The sequence below is a fragment of the Zootoca vivipara genome, chromosome 2 (assembly GCF_963506605.1).
Source record: "Zootoca vivipara chromosome 2, rZooViv1.1, whole genome shotgun sequence".
In the NCBI taxonomy this organism is placed as follows: Eukaryota; Metazoa; Chordata; class Lepidosauria; order Squamata; family Lacertidae; genus Zootoca; species Zootoca vivipara.
In genome coordinates this window covers 44,417,430-44,439,365 of record NC_083277.1, presented here as the reverse complement: position 1 = coordinate 44,439,365, position 21,936 = coordinate 44,417,430, and the positions used below count along the sequence as shown (strand labels likewise).

At 43.0% G+C, this 21,936-nt stretch overlaps 1 protein-coding gene across 4 annotated transcripts in view; it reads left to right on the top strand.

Annotated features, from left to right (window-relative positions):
• The window catches only part of CACNA2D3 (calcium voltage-gated channel auxiliary subunit alpha2delta 3), a 511,446-nt gene that overhangs the window by 115,796 nt on the left and 373,714 nt on the right, over positions 1–21,936 (top strand). For all 4 annotated transcript variants that reach the window (XM_060271434.1, XM_060271435.1, XM_060271432.1 and 1 more), the window contains exon 3: positions 12,287–12,403. In XM_060271434.1, the coding sequence (XP_060127417.1) occupies positions 12,287–12,403 (117 nt within the window). The remainder of the gene's footprint in view (positions 1–12,286; positions 12,404–21,936) is intronic.

The following is a 21,936-nucleotide window of genomic DNA, read 5'->3' as shown; positions in this document are numbered from 1 at the left end:
GAAAAAGTTTCAGGAAAAACATCTATTCTGAGGAATGGGGGAAAATGTTAGGCATCAGAATGCCATCCACTATAGCACTGTGTATCAGTAGTGGGAAGCGTTATAAAACTAATTATCTTTGAGGGTTCTCTCTCTCTCTCTCTCTCTCTCTCTCTCTCTCTCTCTCTCTCTCTCTCTCTCTCTCTCTCTCTCTTTGCATGCTGTTGAAATTATCATATAAAATACCTCTATTACAAAAACACAGAATTTGTGTATCTAATTAAAGTGGCTGTTGTTCTATTCTAGCTGTCATTCTTGGCAAACTTACTCTGGAACTGCATACTCTGAGATTGAAAGTGAGCGTAGGAACACCTGCTTGCTTGGGGCTTCATCAGAGCTTCACCCCAGGGTCACAGTGAACCGTAGGATGGTGGTACATGTGGCCTTGTCTAATTAATAGGGCATTTCCCAGGTCACTCTCACAAGGTAAAACACTGAAAATCACTGGTGGGTAAAATGAATTATCAATTTCATACATCCTATACTGTCTCAGCATCATTTCATGGGGCAATTAATGCAAAAGCAATTACATACCTATGCACCATCACAAAACATGTCTTATATTTTTCTGCTATGCCAATTCCCCCCCCCCACATACACACAGCGATCACTTAAGACTAGCAGATAGCATCTTTTAATTGGATTAGACTTTGAGTGACTGGCTGTGTACACACATACATTTGAAGCACATGACTTCCCCCAAAGATTACTGGGAACTGTAGTCTGTTAAGAGTGTCAGGAACTGTAGCTCTTCTGAGGGGAAACTGCAGTTGCTATAACTCTTTTGTTGTTGTCGCTGGGAGGGGGTAGTAAGTGCTTAAATAGGTGTGGTGTGTATGCAGCCTCAGTCCCATCATACAACCCCTCTCTCTTGCCAGCCTCCACACTTCAGAGGCTGGGATGGAACCACTGCGCAAGGGCTTCCATCTGCAAGGAGCCCTCTTGTGTCCACACACACTCCTTGTTGTTTCACCTGATTCACTTTGCTCAACAATAAAAGCCTTGGTCCAAAAAAGTGCCTGGAGTTTGCGGATTGAAGAGAAGGGGGGAACATGAATCTTTGTCCTCAGTGATGCATTGCTCGCACACTCCTTCCATCGCATCTTTGGTTTCTTAAGCATCCAGATCGAACTGTTAGAGAATAAATTTTGTTGGCATCCCTGCCCCCCCCCGCCATCTATTAAAATCAATGTAACACTTACACCTGGTGATTTGGAGATGTGAAAGGGTTGCACAGGGCGATTAGAAATGTTCCAGTATGAAATCTTTCTTTTTCTTTGCACCTCTAGAATTTTCCTACTTACTTCACCTCCTTCCCAGCTCCGACAGCCCCCCTCCAATCCAGAAGTCTGTCCTCCAACTGCATAGCCACTTATTAGCAGTCCCAGGTTCTGTTATTGCCACTTACTGTATCCAAGCATAGTGTGTGATGTCAATACGCAGAGTGGGCTCCCCTTGCCTTGCCTTCACAGACACAAAATGGACACACATCACAAGGAGCCTGTAGAGCTGCCCGGTGGCTGAGCCCAGTGTTTGTGAATTAGCTGTAACCTCAGATGAGACTGTGACTAGGAGATGATCTTACGCCATGCATGGGTAGGTACTGGTAACTGTAAAGATAAAGGGACCCCTGACCATTAGGTCCAGTCGTGACCGACTCTGGGGTTGCGGCGCTCATCTTGCGTTATTGGCCGAGGGATCCGGCGTACAGCTTCCAGGTCATGTGGTCAGCATGACTAAGCTGCTTGTGGCGAACCAGAGCAGCACACGGAAATGCAGTTTACCTTCCCGCTTGGAGCGGTACCTATTTATCTACTTGCACTTTGACGTGCTTTCGAACTGCTAAGTTGGCAGGAGCTGGGACCGAGCAACGGGAGCTCACTCCGTCGTGGGGATTCGAACCGCCGACCTTCTGATCAGCAAGCCCTAGGCTCTGTGGTTTAACCCACAGCGCCACTTGCATCCCACTGGTAACTGTAGGTACATATAAATGTAAGAAAAGTGAAAATACAACAATTTGTTTGGATATCAGAGGCACATTAGCAACCCATCTATGCATTCTTTTTCGTTGCTCAGTTTTGGACTCTAAAGAATTCATTACGGCAGAGTTCCAAGCCTGTTGACAAAAGCTTTTGGCTCTGGACCTTGAAAACCACATTAACAGCTGCAGATTGTATTAGTTTTAAGCTTATTATGACTTTGCAGACTCGTTTATCAATTACTTTTGATTGTCAGGACATCCCAAATATAGAATTAAACAACCTTCAGAGAAGCCAATTAAGTTTTGTAATGGTTGCTGCCAACTTTTCCTTGCCAAAATGGGTTGCTGACAATACGTTGGTGGCAGATTAAGCTGAACTGAGGCAACGTGCTGTTTCACATTTAACACCAAACCATGGCTCAGATACTCTCTCTGCATCCCTTCTTCCTCTCCTCACGTGCCTCAGTTTCCTCTGTGACTTCCTCGTTCTTGTCATTTGTGCTTGCCCTCCAAATCAGAATCAGAAACAACAGCCAAACTGTGGCTTTGAATTTCAATTTGGAGGGCAAGTGCAAAGTATAATTTGCCAATATGGTTGTGTGAACGTGGCCCTGATTCAACTAATGAGCCTTGCTACTGGAAGCCTGCGCAGGGACTTCTGCTAGCACAGTGGGGATTCCCCCCTCTCTCTTCCCCCCATGTAAACCTGTCTCAGCGGGTGGCACTGTGATCTAAAACACTGAGCTTCTTGGGCTTGCCGACTGGAAGGTCAGCGGTTCAAATCCACTTGACGGGGTGAGCTCCCGTTGCTTCTGCCAACCTAGCAGTTCAAAAACATGCTAGTGCAAGTAGATGAATAGGTATCGCTGCGGTGGGAAGGTAAACACCGTTTCCGTGCACTCTGGTACTTGTCATGGTCCTCTGCTGACCACATAACCCAAAAAGCTGTCTGCAGATAAACGCCGGCTCCCTCGGCCTGAAAAGAGAGATGAACACTGCACCCCCTAGTCACCTTTGACTGGACTTAACCATCAAGGGGTCCTTTCCCTTTCCCTTTACCAAACTTGTCCCCAATATTGGTTTATGCACACCGATGGTGGGGCATTGGGACAACCCCTTGAACAGTGCCCTCAGGGGCGATGAGAGGGGGATTTCTCCTTCTGGAAATCTGAAATCTTTCCATTGACAGAATGATTGCCATAGCACCTTGCTGAATTCCTCTCTGGGAAATCAGGGAGAAAATCAAAGCAAAGGAAGGATGGGTCCACGTGAGTGTGCAGTCCTATAACATGCTCCTGGTTTGGAGATAACTCTTGCTTGGGGATAAATTAAATATGATCCAGTTCAAAAGTTGACAGCTACTTCCAATTTAGCAACCTCCTAATTCAGTGGGTTCCCACAATTTCTCATCACCTCTAGATATTAGAATAGCTTTCCTTGATGCAGCAGCACCAATGTTTCTTCATGCATCAGTATTGCCAGCTAATGGGTAACATCCACCTGTGTTTTCCCACTATCAGAATAGACTTCCACTCATGCAATAGGACTTCCCCTTCCTCTCCCCCCCCTCCCAAAGCTCTTGTGCTGGGGGTTGAGGGACCCTCCAAAGAAGAGGAAGGGAACACCAACTGTGTGAGTGGAAGCCTACTAATGTGACATTGAATATCACCCATACTAAAGGAAATACCGTAACTCATTTACTTGCCATAACCTCCAACATCTAGCCTTCAGTAATGTTAAAAACTACAGGCTTATAAAATACAGTGCAGGCCTTTATGGACTGATTTTGTAGTGGTTTTATATGTTGTCATAATTTAATTTTTTAAAAATTTCATTCCATTTTTTGATTTTTTTGTGAAGCTGTTGTGTGCTGTCAGGGAAGGCTGCTTATTCTTGAAGGTGGTATAATAAGCAAACAAATAAAGGGTATATATCGAGTTCCACATACCCCAAATCAAATATAATCAAGCATGAAATTGAGGATACTGTCGTTTATGCCTTGTATATTTACAATTAAGCAATGGGCAAGAACCATATATCTAGGTAGAGAAAGCTCAAATTAGATTAGCATGTTGCCAATATTGTTTTTTCCCTATAACTCTGCTAAAGAGAGAAGTTTGATGGGGTATTTCAGCTGCCATACCAACTTCCTTTGATGAGGGAGGGGTTATCAGTGAGCAGGAATGCTGCTCTGCAGTTGTGCCTTATCAACATTTCCTTCCCATCTGTTCATCCAAACATGCTCAGAAACCCCCGGTAGTTGACTATGTGAAGCTAGCACCATAGCTGCCAAGTACCCTGTTTTCCCCGGGAAACCCCCGTTTTTTCTTACCTTTTCCCGGCAGTCCCCCGTATCACTTCGTCTCCCGTTATTCTCCCTTATATTCTCCTGCCAGCAGCCATTTTTTTTTCTTACTGATTTGCCCATCTATGGGCACCGAAAATGGCCAGTGCTGGCTTCGAAAGTCGCATCTACGCATGTCCGGAAGTGCATAGTTGCAACTTCTGGTGCCGGCGGCGGCCATTTCTGGTGCCCATAGATGGGCAGAGCGACACCGGAAGTTGCGTCTACGCACTTCCGGACATGCGTAGACGTGACTTTCGAAGCCAGCACCGGCCATTTTCGGTGCCCATAGATGGGCAAAGCGACACGGGAAGTTGCGTCTACGCACCTTCCGGTGTCACGCAGCTGCCGGTCCCGGATTCTGCAGTCCGGGACTTGGCAGGTATGGCTAGCACACACAGGAATGGTCCCTAACCACCTGCTTTAGCTGTGTTTCACCATTCAGGGATAATACCAGATGAGGACTCAGTTGGTTAGAGTGTGGTACTGATAACACCAAGGTTGCAGGTTTGATCCTCGTATGGGACATTTCTGCGCTTCCAGCTCTAGGATTCTATGACTATAGTTGTCGGAGACTAGAAAGCTTTCTCTTTCTGTGTTCTGCTTGCTGTAGGAGTGTCAGTGGTTATCTTTTGGGCATAGTGGGTTCTTCTGGTGTGTGAGACCCCTAGAGGGCAGGAGGACTAGTATTTTGTGACTTACACTATCAGTCATCAAGAAAATATTGCTTTGATGTCTAATCCGATTGGCTTTGAATTTGTTCCCTACTGTGAATTAAAAATATAAAATAGTAGGGTGATTTCATTAGCTAGGCAGCACCCTTGATCATATAGATTGTGGGCAAGATGCATTTATTATATTATTATTGTGCAAACCTTCCACTTCAAGTTCCTTTGAGTTGCTTTTGGCACCTTATTACCATATGCTCAATGAACACGCAACTAAAAAATTGACCCAAGTGCATGAACAACATTAAAAGTTCTGACAGTGAAGCAGTGCTTCTCTTTTCCTTGTGCTTGTGTGAAATGATCTGGCAAAATAGATGCTGCAGAATTAATGTGGGGGTTGTGTGTGTGTGTGTGTGTATTTTCTTTCAGAAATGATAAATGTTCTTGGGACCATGCCTTGCCAAACGCTGATTCGGCTAACAAAAGGAGTTGGTGTTTTGAATATTTCTTGTACTGCGACAAATCTGAAGTCTCATGGAGATTTGCATATTCACTTCGGGAATGTGACAAGATTCTTATCTAACCTGTGCTTGTCAGCTTTCATTACTTTCTCCTCCACTTCAAAACAGTTATTTATTGCTGACTTTGAGTCTGTTTCCTTCTCTTTAGTAGTTTTAATGCATGTGTACTGTTAGAATGATTTTGGTTTAGTTTTGTTTAATGTGGTCAATGGAAAAGAATCTCTGGGCACACATATATAATTAACTCACAAAGATACACATATATAATTAAAACACCACAATGAATAATGCAAATATATGACCTCTTATAACATAATCCCTCACCTAAGTCAGTTTAAAAGATTTGTCCTATTTAATCCAAGCCAGAAGTCTAATCGACTCAGAATGCAAGAAGGTTCAAAACAAGTAAACTTTCTACAGTGTAAGGCAGTGGGAACCAAGTTTAATGTAATGTGATGTAATGTTATTGTTCCATATGATATATGATATGATATAGCATAGCATATCTCACCTTTTCTCCAACGAGCTCAAGATGACATACGTGGTTTTCCCTCTTCCCATTTTATCCTCACAATAATCCTATGAGGTAGGTTAGGCTAAGGAACAGTAACTGGTCCAAGGTCACCCAATAAGTTTTGTGGTTGAGTGAGGAATTTGAACCCTGGTCTTTGCACTACTATAGGAGCAAGAGGGAACAGCTGGTTTCATATCTGTTGCACTGCCACATCACTTCAGTAGAGGGTGATATAGCAGCTTTTAACTAAGTAGGGATCAAGTCTACATCTAGCCCTAAATAAACTGCTGTCTTTGCCAGGCTTCCTCAAACTTGGCCCTCCAGATCTTTTTGGCTTACAACTCCCATGATACCTAGCTAGCAGGACCAGTGGTCAGGGATGATGAGAACTGTAGCCTCAAAACATCTGGAGGGCCGAGTATGAGGAATCCTGGTCTTTGCTCTTCATTTTGAGCTATGTCTTGCTCAGGTGCTGGCTGAGGAACTCACCCACCAAATCTCTACTTTGATTCCTCACTGAATTGCCTGCCTGGCCATCTCTCTGCTGGACCATCGGTCTGTCTCCAGGCACCAGGAGAAAGATCTACCTGTATTATTGCTCTGACTGATTTGGATATTGCTGTGAAGTTACATAACTCCAGAACTGTGCCCCATAGGTAGGGTTTTCCTGACCCAATGTAGCAACCTGGATGCTTGGAGCCTAAAGTTGGCCATTGGCATCTCACATGCATTTCATCAAGCAATGGCTGGGATGCTAAGGAGCACATGCATGCATGTTTTTCATGTGCACCCAGCTCTCTAGGATTCAAAAAGCAATTTAAGGAGTCTGGCACATACATTCATGTGTCACCATAGTAAAAAAGAGGAGATTAGCATGTGTAATAACAGTCTGTAAGCGTGGTGGCTAAGGGACTGCTCTATGAAACAAGAATCAGTGCTATGAATCAATAACTTTGATTAACCTTGCCTCTTTCATGAATACTCCAGATGGCCTCATGCAAGCTACTTTATCTTAGTTTGATACCACCACCTGCTATATGGAGGGTAATACTGACATCTTACAGGGTTGTTGTAAGAATTGATAATGTGTCTGAATCTCTTTAAACACTTGTGCGTACTATGCAAATGTTAAATACTATTTATTGTTTTAATGCAAATATTTAAGGCAACTTGAACCCCTGGATGACAGTAATGCACTGAGCAGGCTGTATCATTCCCTCTAATAGTGATCTCAGCTGGTGAATGCCTATGCCTGTTTTGTGGAAACAGACCACTAAGAAACATAAAAAAAGATTTTTAAACCTAAGGGTCATCCTCCCTAAAAACCCCAATCAGTTCAGTGAGGACTAAGCAAGTCCAAAAGTCAGGAGAATTAAGAAGGAAAAATGGGATAGACCAGAGGTCCCCAATGTGATTGTTGGACCACAACTCCCATCATCACTGGATACTGACCATGATGGCAAGGGCTGATGGGAATTAGAGTCCCAGCAGGTTCTAGGATAGAGTGTTTTGGAGAAGGGCCTGGCTGGCTTGAAATAACTCTGAAAAGGAGGACTCCTGCTAGGTGGTGAGGATGCACTCCCCACATTTTAGGATAGAATCATAGAGTTGGAAGGGATCCCAAGGATCATCTAGTTCAACTCCCTGCCATACAAGAATATGCTTCCTTCTGGGGATTGAACCTGCAACTTTGGCATTATCAAGAACCATGCTCAAACCCAACTTTTGGTTGCATGTTTTGCCAGTACTGCGTAACATATATAAGCTGAGTGCATTCATTAGCAAACTTTAAGGAAGACTAAGGTCGGTTGCTAAGGAGAGATCCTTTATCAGAATCAAATATGTTCTTATCAGAAATAAACATGATGGGGAATTGCCTCTCTGCCCAGGGGCGTACCCAGGATCAAAACTAGGGGGGGGAAGGGCGGGGCCAAGGCATGGGAGGGGGGCCACAAAGTGGGAATGTGGGCGGGGCTACGGAGACCAGGTCATCTAGTCCAACCCCCTATGCAAGATCTGCTTGAAAACCTCCAAAGAAGGTTTTCCTGCAGAGCAAGCTCTTCTAGACTTCTTGAAGGGACCTTCTTTCCTGGTAAACAAGCGTTGGTTCTGGCTGTCAGTCGCAACAGATCTCAAAGTAAACAAGCCGCAGTCACTTCGGGAGCGGGAGCTTTGCAGGTGAAGAAAGTTATTTGTTCCAGGGCCCTGCAGGGTGTTTGGTTACTTCTTAGAAATATCACTTTTGTGCTTTATTCTATTTAAATGTTTGCATACATACCCCACAATCCTTTTCAGAAAATACACAAGGTAGCAGATATGAGATTGTATTTGGCCCAATGACATATTTGGCAGTTCTGAAGATGACCCAGTACAAACATTGTTGCAGATATATTTCCGTCATAAGACCCTCAGCCAGACTGGCAGTTTTGCAGTAGTTGGCTCAAAACAAGATATGTCAGAAGCCAGCTCAAAACTAATGGAACTAAATTTAGAGATCTGGGAGTCACTGTGCATGGTGTAGTCTTATCAGCTTCTGGCAAAACATACAGCAGTGGGAAGTTTGAGCACTGGGTTTTAAAAACTACTGTCCCACAGAGAAGAACTGAAATGGTTTCAATATTATCAAGTACCTTTTCATATCTGTAGAAACTTGTTGTTTGTGACAGAAACCATACCTGTGATGACCAGTGAAGAAATTACTGGGAGCAATTACTGGGCGCCATTTAGCCTCTCAAGCCGCCTTATACTGTAACTGAATCAGACCCGTACTGTCTGCACTGACTGGCAGCAACAGCTCTCCGGGATTTCATGCAGGAGTCTCTCAACCCCACCGTGAGATGCCAGCGGGCACTGGGCCAGAGACCTGCTGGTGCCTGGCTTCCCCAAAAGGCTCCGCTCGGCTCGCTTCTGGGGCCCCTGGCCAAAGCAGGTGACACTTGCCCGCCCCTCGTGGCCCAGAGCCTCCTGCAGCTCCACCTGTGAGGTTAGCATCTGTGCCCTGGGCGCAGGCCCGGGACCGGCTTTTCCTCTCCCTGGCATGGCAGTGATTCTGGGCTCCGGCTCTCACGCCAGCACAGCCCCTTCTAGCAGTGGAAGGCCCATGACTTAGGCCCACAACTCGGGGGTCTGCATCAACTCGCTCCTCTGGCTGGCAGCGCATCCGCCCCCCCAACCCCGAGCGAGCGCTACTCACAGCCAGGGCGCTGCCCCGACGGGCAGCAGCAGCGCGACGCCCAACATGCCCACAGCTGCGCCGCCCGACACACAGAGCAGCAGCTGGAGGAGGAGGAGGAGCGTGGCTGCCGGCCCGAGCGTGAGGTGGGCAGGCGAGAGCGCAGCGGCAAGCGGCGGCATCTCTTCTTGTGGGTCGCGCCAGAGGCACCCGCAGCTTCCAGAGGAAGACGCGCACAGTAGCAGCGGCCTCAGAGGAGAATCGCCTCCCGTGTCCTCCTCCCCACAGCGCCCCTGGTGGCCAGGCCCCCTGGCGCCCCCCAGCCCGGGCCTAGAGACGGCCCTGCAGGCAGCAGCGGGCGGCAGCGGGCGGGCTAGCCAGCTCAGTGCCCCCTCCATTTATTTATTTATTTGCTTTTTCTTCTTCTGGGGGGGGGGCAGCACCCCCCTGCCCCGCGCTGGGTACACCCATGTCTCTGCCTGTGCAGCGCCCCTCCATTTATTAATTTTTTTGCTTATTCTTCTTCTGGGGGGGCAGTGGCTCCCCCTGCCCTGCACTGCGTATGCCCATGTCTCTGCCTCTTGACCTGTCAGTATAATGAGTAAAGTCATTTTTTAAGGCAGTTGTTTTAGATATTGATTTTAAGAAAACCCAACCATGATCCTTGAGGGAAACATTAAACCTTTAATGCAACCAGTTTGCCTGAAATGTCTGCAGTTACTCAGCTGTTTCTTATATTCAGCACTCCTATCTCTCTCACTGCGTGTTTTCTTGAAACACACACACAGCTCTTCCAATCCTGTGAAAAGTGAAACCTCCAATTCCAGGGAGTATATAAATCCTTGAGGATTTGGGTTGGGATAAAATAAGGAAAGCAAATTTAACTTTGATTTCAATAACTGAATACTGATGGTTTTGACTTGTAATCTGCCTGTTTCTTCTGTTCACTGTCATCTTCTGATTTGCCCTAATCAAAATGGGAAGGAAGTAGCTATTGATCTTAGACAATATGATCAAAGGGATGAGAAAAAAGCATACTTTCTTGTTGATGATGACAAATTGCTCACAAATTGAGGGAGAAATTGTGCAAACCCTGGCATGTTCTGTTTGTAAAGAAAATGGGCAGGTGGAAGGAGAAGCACCCTTGTTAAACTAATCCAATATAGTTCTTTTTTTCCCTTGTAAAAGAACCTGTGCAATCATGTATAGAGTTTCCTGTGAGTAAAAAACAGACACACTGAACATAATAGCATTTGCTTCTGAGTAAATATGCATTGGCTCATGCTGTTAATTTGGTTATTACGGTTCATATAGGCAGGTTTGCCAGCAGAACCTACTTAAAAGGCACGTTAGAATGCTTTCTTCTTACTACTGCACGTTTTGATGCATTAAAAAGGGGTAAAATGCCTCAAAGAGCCTGGAAGGAAAGTATAAATCCAAGTACTGTATTTTTCGTTCCATAAGACGCACCTAAAAAGCAAGAAGAAATGTCTGTGCGTCTTATGGAGCGAATGTGTGGTCACTGGAGCCGAATTTCCCAGGGGCTAAAGGCAGATCGTGCTTTTTAAAAATATATATATAAGAAAGAGCTAAAGGCTAACAAGAGGGAATGAGTGCGTTGAAAGGAACCCGCTCAGCAGCTGATTGCAAGAGATCGGGGAGGGAGATAAGAGAGCTAGCTTCCTCCCCAGTCCCTCCTGGCCTGGGCTCAATTGTTGTCTGCAGAGGGAGACATGTGACTGGCTGATTAGATTATCAGTCTGGAAACTGTAGAAATGGGTCCCTTTCCTTTCCTAGAGAAGTTGCAGAATTGTGAGTTGAACCCCATAAAAACAGGAATTTTTCCCCTTTGCAAGGAAACTCAGCAACTTTGAGCTGATCCTAAAAATGGAGCTTTCCCCCTTTGCAAAAAAGATGCACAACTCTGAACTGACCCCCCCCCCAAAGCGGGGCTTTTCTCATTTACAAAAAAAAGCTGCACAACTTTGAGCTGATCCTTAAAAAAAAGGAACTTTCCCCCTTTGCAAAAGAAGCTTCCTCAAATATTTAAGGGGGGGGGCAAAGGCACCTAGGCCTCTAGGTGTTAGCTGCTATGCCTAGGACAATTCAAGAAAGCAAAATATTTTTTTTCTTGTTTTCCTCCTCTAAAAACTAGGTGTGTCCTATGGTCAGGTGCGTCCTATGGAGCGAAGAATAGGGTATCTTTAGAACACATAGTATTGCTATTCGTACCAATGTCAATCAAGTTACAACACTTAAAACTGTGAATAAGAGGAAAACAAAAGTGATGTGACACTTTCTCCATGTTCCCCCCTCCCACCCCCATGAGAGAGGCTTGGAAGGGGCCAGCCAATAGCAGCTGGTGTTGTGGGGCAGTACCACACATTGCAACAGCTTACCTGGATGGGATTGGGTTGGGGCAGAGTGGTGGTGGGTGGGATCAGGGCGGCATGGATGCACCTTACATTTGACAACCGTGCATCACCAATTGCTACTGTACATTATGGACTTTTTGGTGGGAGTGCTGTACAGCAGAGCATTATGGGGCATAACCTTTGGATTAGCCCTGAATCAAGGCTTAAGCATGGCCAATGGACCCACAGGTAGGGCAAATCACAGCACATAGGTAACTGAATGTAAAAGTGTGGGTGAAATAGCCTGCTTTTTTAAATCTTTGGGAACCACCTAGCAACTCATTTCTTTTCCTCCAGTAATGTGTGTGTGTGTGTGTGTGTGTGTGTGTGTGTGTGTGTGTGTGTGTGTGTGTGTTAAGCATCTCCAGGTCTGAATCATAGCTCAGTCGGTAGAGCATGAGACTCTTAATCTCAGGGTTGTGTGTTTGAGCCCTTGGGTTGGGCAAAAGATTCCTGCATTGCAGGGAGTTGGACTAATTACCCTTGGTATCCTTTCCAGCGCTACGATTCTATGATTGCAGGTTACACAGCAAAATAAGTATTTCCCCATGAAGCTTGAGAAGTTACACCATGTATCTAATTGCATTAGATTAGCTCTGCTGTTCCACTGAGCAACTTCTTTTTCTCCTGCAGAAATATAAAGAATATGAGAAGGATGTTACTGTAGAAGAAATTGATGGTCTTCAGCTTGTGAAGAAGCTGGCAAAAAATATGGAGGAGATGTTTCACAAAAAGTCTGAAGCTGTACGGGTAGGTAGCAGATAAAATTTTCTTTTATGTTTTGGGTAACGAGCTTGTACTCCTGGCATCTCAGTATGATGGTGTAGAAATGGACCGACAGAAAGGCCTCGGGAGAACTACAGTACGCTATATGTGGCATTCTATAAGAGAAGATCTGAAAGAGTACTAAATATCTGTTTTGATACAAACAAAACAGAAACCTTAATCATTTGATACTACGTTTTCTCTTTCTTCTGCGCATTTCAAATTCCTTCTGGGGAGTGTTTTATTTAGAAAACATATGTCAATATCAAAGGATGTATACACGTTTTTTAGCAAACTGTGTACACCAGAGGAGTAAAAATGGATGCAGCCCCATAATTCCTTCCTCACTTTCCTGGTTGCTACACTCTGTGATTGGTGCATACTTGTGACACATACATGCTGTACTCCATAGTCAATATTTCTTACAAAAGAAAACAATTCACAGTCAGAGACTGGGAATTAGATCTCAGAATCTGCCTGTACTGTAGAAGCACATGAATTATTTTGAAAGCCATGTTGCCAGTAATTGGTACATGGCTTTTTACTATAGCTATTTTGTCTTTCTAAGAGGACTTTCCTGAAGATTAGTTACTGTGGACTTTTCAGTTCAATCTGCAAGGACTAAAAAAAAAAGTAAAAACAAACAACCATATTATATGAAGAACACATTTAAAAAGGAATGAAAAGCAAACAAAAGATTTCCTGGTTCAGTAAGCAGGACTGTGTGTTTTCCTGCAAATGAGCAAGAGTGCAAAAAGTGTATTGGACACAGGACTCAGGTTGTTGAGTCTTATTGCTTCCTTTTTAAAAATGATGATATGTGTGAAGATATGCTAAATGTGCTGAGACCTCTGAAGCCAGTGGGGTGGCTGAGGAACATTTTCATTTGAGGAGATTCTATGCCCTGCAGAGCTCATTTCCCCTCCCTGCAACTAGCAAAACCAGAATGGATTGTGCAGAGGGGTAAGAATGGCAGGCTAAATTATGTAAGAGAAAATTCTAGAGCAAGAAGAAGATTAGGGATATTTTGATCAATTGCAGCTTGGGGTGGACTTAGGCACACATAATTTCTGTCATGCAGAGATTCAAAGGACCAGTTATTTTAAGCTGGCAGAAAATTGTTGCAGAAGATCTGCTTCTTTCTGAATCCTGCTGTGCTGGAATTGTAAAAACCGCTCTGCTTTTAGAATCCATTCTCTGGTGACCCTTTGCAATGTTTAGATGAAGCAGCCTGATCCTATAGTCCAGCTAAGGTCGCCATTTCTCATCTCCCCTTGTGTTGGACAAGTTAGTTAAGTACCCTCTATCAGACAGTAGTGCTTATCTGCTTTTTGATTGGCCAGTGGAAATCTAAGTACTTTATGAATAGTATAAAAAGTTGGAAACTCAGGGTCAGATAACATACTGTATTTGAGCAGTAGCTACCACACTGCCCTGATTTTGTAGATCAGTGCTGGGGAATTAGTCACTCTCCAGTTATGGCTAGATTTCAACTCCCACTACCACTTTAAATCTCTTTGTTGGCTTCCTCATCTTTCTCACGCTTGTGTGCGCATCATGGATTGTCCCCTCTACTGGTCTCTCTGATTAGAAATCAATCAAGGAGAGGATTTGAGAAGGAAGAGACAGCTTACAGAACTCTAAAGAGTGGCAACTCCTAGCTGCTCTGCATGGAGTGGAGCCTTCTGTGTGGGGCTCCTCAGGGAGTGGAAGTGCTGGACTGTTTCGTTGCCTCAGATTAGAGCCAACAAACTGAAGCTCAGTCCTGATAAGACTGAGGCACTGTTAGTGGGTGGTTCCCTAGGCTGGATGGATGGGAGGTTGCCTGCTCTTGGTGGGGTTACACTCCTTCTGAAGGAACAGGTATGTAGCTTGGGGGTACTTTTAGATCCTTTGCTGTTGCTTGAAGCTCAGGTGGCCTCAGTGGCGTGGAGTGCCTTCCATCAGCTTTGGCTGGTAGCCCAGCTGTGCCCCTATCTGGATACGGATAGGCTAGCGTCTGTAGTCCATGCTCTGGTAACTTCTAGGTTAGATTACTGCAATGTGTTATACATGGGGCTGCCTCTGAAGATGGCTTGGAAACTTCAGTTGGTGCAGAATTTGGCGGCCAGATTGCTCATTGGGGCAAGACGTTTTGTGCACATTAGACTGATCCTGGCCCGACTGCAATGGCTGCCAATTAGTTTTAGGTCCAATTTAAAGTGCTGGTTTTGACCTTCTAAAGCAGGCACCCCCAAACTTCAGCCAGATGTTTTGGACTACAATTCCTATCTTCCCCGACCACTGGTCTTGTTAGCTAGGGATCATGGGAGTTGTAGGCCAAAACATCTGGAGGGCCGCAGTTTGGGGATGCCTGTTCTAAAGCCTTTAACAGCTCAGGACCACAATACTTCAAGGACTTCCTGACAGTGATGAGGGATTGAAGACTGGAGTGATCATTCTGTGATATTATGGCAGTGGACAAAGCTGGAGTGTAACTTTTGAATAAACCTGTTTTAATGAAAATAAAAACAGTATTTAGGGGAGTGTAACTGGTTCGGTCACACTGGGCATGAAGCCTCCGGGGCACCGCAGGGGATGCCACAAATATGCTTTAGAATGGAGCGCAAGAGGCAAAAGCTTTCATATTTTGGTGTTGCACAAGGCACTGCTGAAATTTGAGACCCCAAGGTTTAGGGCCTCCAATTAATTAATTAATTAATCTATCTACCTATCTAGTTAATCTGCTTTGACTGATTAACATTTTATGGCCTTTTAAATGTTAAAAGGGGGATGGGGTTATTGGTTTGTTTTTGTTTTATTATGTACTTTGTGTTCTCATTTTGTATTTTTATGTTGTGAACTGTCCTGTGATCTTTGGATGAAGAGAAGTGTACAAATTTAATTAATTAATAGTAGTAGTAGCAGCAACATCAGTAGTAGTAATAATAATAATAATAATAATAATAATAATAATAATAATAATAATAATAGGGCACCTTCCTCACTGCTCTTCACTGACAGTCTCCATTGCCACAAGCATGATACAATGCAAGATGCTCAGAGATCTAAATATTACTACTGTTTTTTTATTTTCAAATGATATCATTGACTGAAATGGTCTCCTAGCAACTAATTGAATTAGCTGAAAATCATCTGTGCTAACACAGCATGTTTTTCATTGAGAGAGTTATTGTTTGAGAGTAGAAGAGGATTATTGCAGAGTATTTTTTTAAGCATACCTGGAACATTTGGAGGAAATTGTAATTAGTAGCGTTGGTGATTTTTGAAATACTTCCAGTGACAAAAAAAATGTTTCTATTCTGTTCTAATGTTCCTCAGCTGGCCTATTCTATGTGCAATTTATACATCCTCTAGGCTGGGCAGTCCAAACAGCTGATTAATATGATGTTTTAATGGTAGAATACGATTGTCATTAATACTTACATAATATCACCAACAAAACTTGTAGACAGGCTATGAAATAAATATTTGGGCAAATCAATTGACTAATATATTTGAATTGGTACACGTGCCCATCTGAAGGTCCGACTCTCATATATGCTTTATTTTATTCTTCCCTAATTTAATTCTGAATGTTCTCTCAATTATTTCTGAAGAGAATTGGCCAAAAGCCACCAAACAAAGACATCCTCAAACTCCCTTATTGAGCATTTTCCTCTTTGGCTTCCCAGGATACACTTCTTGTTTTATTAAACAAAGCTTGGATTCTGTCAGTTGTCAAGTCTTCATAGGCAAGATGATATCTTGATTTCTGAAAACTAAGCAGTTGCATATTCTTAAACACTTATTCTTCTTAGTTGGTGCTGAAAATTCAAGTGAATGTAAATGTTTTCTTCCATGTTCTTTCTATGACTATTTAATCCAGTCTTCTCCAACCTGGTGCCCTCCAAATGTTTTGGACTACACTTCCCATTATCTCTGGCAATTGGCCATGCTGGCTGGGGATGATGGGACTTGTAGTTGAAGACATCTGGAGTAGAAGGCTAAAGTAATTCAGCCTGTGTTGCATCAACATGCTTCAAATTTGGCTTGGATGCATCATGTTGTATTTTTTTTTATGTTGCACACTGGCTTGGGTTCCTTCAGGAGGAATGGTGGTATATAAATGAATGAATTTGCCAGCCTCTTTACAAGCAAACACCTTAATTATTGTTTGAATAATCAAGCATGTGTTGGAGGAACCTGAAATCAAACACTGTTTTGTTTGTTCAGGCACACATTATCTAGTCAATTACAGAGTGTATATTTTTACAAATGATGAGAACATTCTGTCTGCCACAATAAGGAACCTGGGAAGAAGAGAAAGAGTCATGTTGCTTTCATTATATTCATTTGAAGAAAGCCCATAGAAGAAGAAGAAAAAACACCCAAGAAATTGACCAGGCTTTGTAAAGGTCATGTGCCAAATGCAGTCACCAGCCTTATTGCTTAAACTTTTCTGTGGCATGAAATGTTTTTAAGTTTTCATTTTACTTATGTAAAGTGCTTTTAAAGATGGCTGTTTGATTTACATTGATAACACTAAAATCCCTACTTTCTGAAGTGCAGTAGAGTATATATTCTTCTCTTTCTTTCTTGAAGCCTTAATGCCTTAGCCTTACAGAAGAAAGGGAGATTCCCCCCCCTTAATAGTTTTTACTTTCTTTCTTGCCCCCTTTTTCTGGCTATCTGGTGTTCACTGCAGAATTGATTTCCATTATAGGTGTACTGCGAGAAGTAATTGCTGTTGTACAGTAATTCAATTTCAGCACATTCACGCGTCAGTAAACCAGCAGGGTTTATCAAGAGAAAACAGGGACATTAAAGCTTTTTATCATGAAATTCCACATGTAGGGACACATTTTTGCAAGGAGCCGAATATTGGAATTTGCATTTCATAAACACCGCCGACTGAAGACAAATATTTTTCTGCCCACAGGTGCTTTTACAGCAGGCTTGCAAATTGCTTGCAGTCATTATTAGTATGATATTTTTTAGGTTGGTCAATATAATGGCAGTACACTCGTACCTCGGAAGTCAAACGCCTTACGACTTGAATGTTTTGGCTCCCAGACGCTGCAAACCCAGAAATGATAGTTCCAGTTTGCAAACATTCTTTGGAACCCTAACATCCACCACGGGTTCCATGGCTTCCAGAAGCTGCGCCTTGGTTTCTGAATGGACTCTGTTCGACTTCTGAGGTATGACTGTATTACTGTCATGCAAGTAGTGAAATGGGTGTGCTAGTGAAGGGCCCATGGCTCAGAGGTGAAACACCAGCTTTGCCTCTGCTTTGCATGCAAAAGTTCCCAGGTACTGAACTAGATGAACCAGTGTCTGATGCATACTACATAAGGGTCCTACCATGTTGTGTAAGTTTTTTCCTTGCTGCAAATTCAATGGGTTGGATTCAGACTCTGCTGCCATTGGTGGTATCATCTCCCTGGTGGAGTGGGTGGGTTTCCTTTTGAACACTGTGGAAGGTGAAGTCTGGAACTGTTATGAAAGAAAATAAGAACTAATCTTTTGGAAACCACATGCTTATGTACTAAATCTAAATTTGTTCCAACGTTATCCCTGACTGGAGTGAGTGGAGAGATTACCAGACATATACTGGTTGGTGGCAGCGGAATTAAAACGTGGTTGGTGCAGGTACCAACGGACCGTGAAACGTCTGGGAGTTACATGCAGGTTGAGGTAACCGTCACACTCTCCCTTAACTCTTCCCACTTAATTCTTTTAAATTCCCCCTTCTCAGTGCCTTGGGATGTTCCCGTCCATCACAAGCAGTTGCTCACCAGCTTTTCAGAAAGGTTGGGGCACTGAGATGCATTTACCTTGTTGGGTGTGGGGAAGGGAGAGAGACTTTGTTCTGGCCACTAACCAATGTCTTTTCCCACCCGCCTTGCCTTGACCCACCCTCCAGCCCTATGAGCCTTCAGAATGGAGTTGCTGCCACAGGCATTATGTGTAGATGTCTTTTAGTGAACTGAATAGAGTGCAAGATTATGAGTCCTGGTGATGGGGAGAGTGTGTGTATGAATTCAACAGTGCTTAGCGTATTTTTTGGATGCTATTTTGTTACTGTTGCTAATATTGTTCAACAGACTATGAATGCTATAGTACTTTGTGAATCCTATAATATAACTTTTGTTGTAATTATGATGATGATGTTGTTTTGCTTATTTTGTTTTAGTTGTTTTGTTAATGGTGTTTTATAGATTGTAACTCTATATATTTGATGTTGTATTTGTGGTGTTCCATTATGTTATTGTTATTTATTGTTTGTAAGCCACTTTGCGATTCATGTCAATGAAAAGCGGCCTAGAAATTTAGTAAATCAATCAATTCCCTACCTAGAAGCTTTGTGAAAGGCTGTACAAAATGTATTCACTCAGGGACCAAAGCCTTGACCTTTTTTGAGTTCTTATTTATATGTAATTACTTTGTGTTACAGCACAATACAATCTCTTACCCTTCTGCCTCTCTTAGTGATGTCATTGTGTTGCATAATTTAAATCTGCCGTTTTTATATACAAACAAATATACTGCCCATAGTAATTAATTAATTTTTTAAAATGTATGGTTGTATGATTTATTAATTTTTAAAATAATGCTTAATGTATTGTGTTTACTAACTGCTTTAAAATAATCACCTCCTTTCACAGATACAAAGCGAGAGATGAGAGAAAGAGAACGAACTTGAATGATTATGGAATTTGTTTTTTAGCTCAAGGATTTTGTTTCCCACTCTAGCCTTGAAGAAGTGACAGGAAATCCTTTTCAACAGTATAGAAAAAGTGTATAATAAAATACACAGGACATAGAAAAAATGTATTTCCAACTGACATTTAATTTTATATGTAAATGTGGTTTTCTCTGTACCTTTCACAATAAAAAATGTAACATACTAGAATTATTTAACAAAGGCCTGTTCCTTTTCTCCCTCCCTTCTTCACACCATTGTCAGTGCCCAGAAATGAAGGTGTGTGCTAGAGTGTGCAAAAAACTGGCTACAGTTATTGCCTTGAAGACTTCCAAATAGCTCCCAGAATCCTGAGGATCATGTGACCTGGCCTCCCACCAGCAGTGATTATTCAGTACCACACAACTTTATTTAATTTATAACTTCTAGACCTTTTTAAGCCTTCAGACGCTGTGATATTAAAATACAAAATAAATTTATACAGTTTTCTGAGCACAGGGCTGAAATGGGCTGTGGGAGGAATGAAATTATGGTGAATCAACCAAGTTTCACTATAAATAGTCTCAGCTGACAGAATAAAGACATAATAAAATAAGATGACTATAATTGTATTAATTACCAGCAACAAATGAAAGGGTTTCAACGATATTTTTATTCGGGATTTCAGCGGCATGTTTTGCTGGTTCCTTGTATTATGACTTTTGTTCACGCTTTGACCAATCATAAAGAGACGTTTGTGTGATCCTAATGAACTGAGAACCCCTTCAGGCTGATTTGGACATTCCACAGAAGTGGGATTGTCAGAGCATGGTTTTTACTCATTATTCTCAGTGCCTGTTTCTAAGCAAAGCAGGAACTCGCTGGAACTCCATTCTGGCTCCTCTCACCAATGGCATTATAAGAGAATAAGGGAGGCATTCCTTGGTGAGTTTTGGCACTTCTTTTCCTAGAAAAATAGCACTGGGTTGGCCCCATTTATGGTGACATCCACATGTGAGCACATAGATTTCATTCTTATTGAGACATACGTTTCCACTAGCAATGCAGTCTGATACGTAATTCGGCCTTCTTCAGAGTATTGCCTCTACATGATATTGTGAATTGTCCCTCAGAGCTGAGCTTGGCAAAAGAAGGTAAAAAGGAGAGCAAGCCCACAGAAAAACAGGGAGGGGTTGGCTTTGTGTCGCCCTTGTCTTTGCCTGGTCTGTTCTCCCAGCCAGTGAGTGTGTGTGTTTTGCGCTATAACAGTTCCTTGACCTGTTTAATATTTGGCTGCAGGTAAGAGTGTTTGTGCTGCTTGTAGTTGTGGGTTATTTTTTGCTTCCTTGCTGAGTGAATGCAACTGCCATAGCGGTGGAACTCCCTGCCTATTGATACCAAGCAGGTGCCTTCACTGTATTCTTTTTGGCACCTGGTAAATACATCCTTGTTTAGTCAAGCCTACGCAGATTTCGAAGGGGCAGAGGAACCAGAGACCAAATAGCAAACATGCGCTGGATTATGGAGAAAGCTAGAGAGTTCCAGAAAAACGTCTACTTCTGCTTCATTGACTATGCAAAAGCCTTTGACTGTGTCGACCACAGCAAACTATGGCAAGTTCTTAAAGAAATGGGAGTGCCTGATCACCTCATCTGTCTCCTGAGAAATCTCTATGTGGGACAAGAAGCTACAGTTAGAACTGGATATGGAATAACTGATAGGTTCAAAATTGGGAAAGGACTACGACAAGGTTGTATATTGTCTCCCTGCTTATTTAACTTATATGCAGAATTCATCATGCGAGAGGCTGGACTAGATGAATCCCAAAACGGAATTAAGATTGCCGGAAGAAATATCAATAACCTCAGATATGCAGATGACACAACCTGGATGGCAGGAAGTGAGGAGGAATTAAAGAACCTTTTAATGAGGGTGAAAGAGGAGAGCGCAAAATATGGTCTGAAGCTCAACATTAAAAAACCAAGATCATGGCCACTGGTCCCATCACCTCCTGGCAAAGAGAAGGGGAAGAAATGGAGGCAGTGAGAGAATTTACTTTCTTGGGCTCCTTGATCACTGCAGATGGTGACAGCAGTCACGAAATTAAAAGATGCCTGCTTCTTGGGAGAAAAGCAATGACAAACCTAGACAGCATCTTAAAAAGCAGAGACATCACCTTGCCGACCAAAGTCCATATAGTTAAAGCTATGGTTTTTCCAGTAGTGATGTATGGAAGTGAGAGCTGGACCATAAAGAAGGCTGATCGCCGAAGAATGGATGCTTTTAAATTATAATGCTGGAGGAGACTCTTGAGAGTGCCATGGACTGCAAGAAGATCAAACCTATCCATTCTTAAGGAAATCAGCCCTGAGTGCTCACTGGAAGGACAGATCGTGAAGCTGAGGCTCCAATACTTTGGCCACCTCATGAGAAGAGAAGACTCCCTGGAATAGACCCTGATGTTGGGGACGACTGAGGGCACAAGGAGAAGGGGACAACACAGGACGAGATGGTTGGACAGTGTTCTCGAAGCTACGAACATGACTTTGACCAAACTGCGGGAGGCAGTAGAAGACAGAAGTGCCTGGCGTGCTATGGTCCATGGGGTCACGAAGAGTCGGACACGACTAAACAACAACAACAACGCAGATACTTAGAAAAAGCTGTTGTGAATTTTGATCTGTTTTAGTATTTTAACTTCTTGTATGTTTTAAAAATATTGTAAATATCAATATTGTAAATATCATAAAACCATAATCATAAAACCATGATTTTATGGTTTTATCTCTTTGTAAACCTCTTTGAGGTTTTTTGCAATCAGTTGGCGTATAAATTTAATGAACTAAGTAAT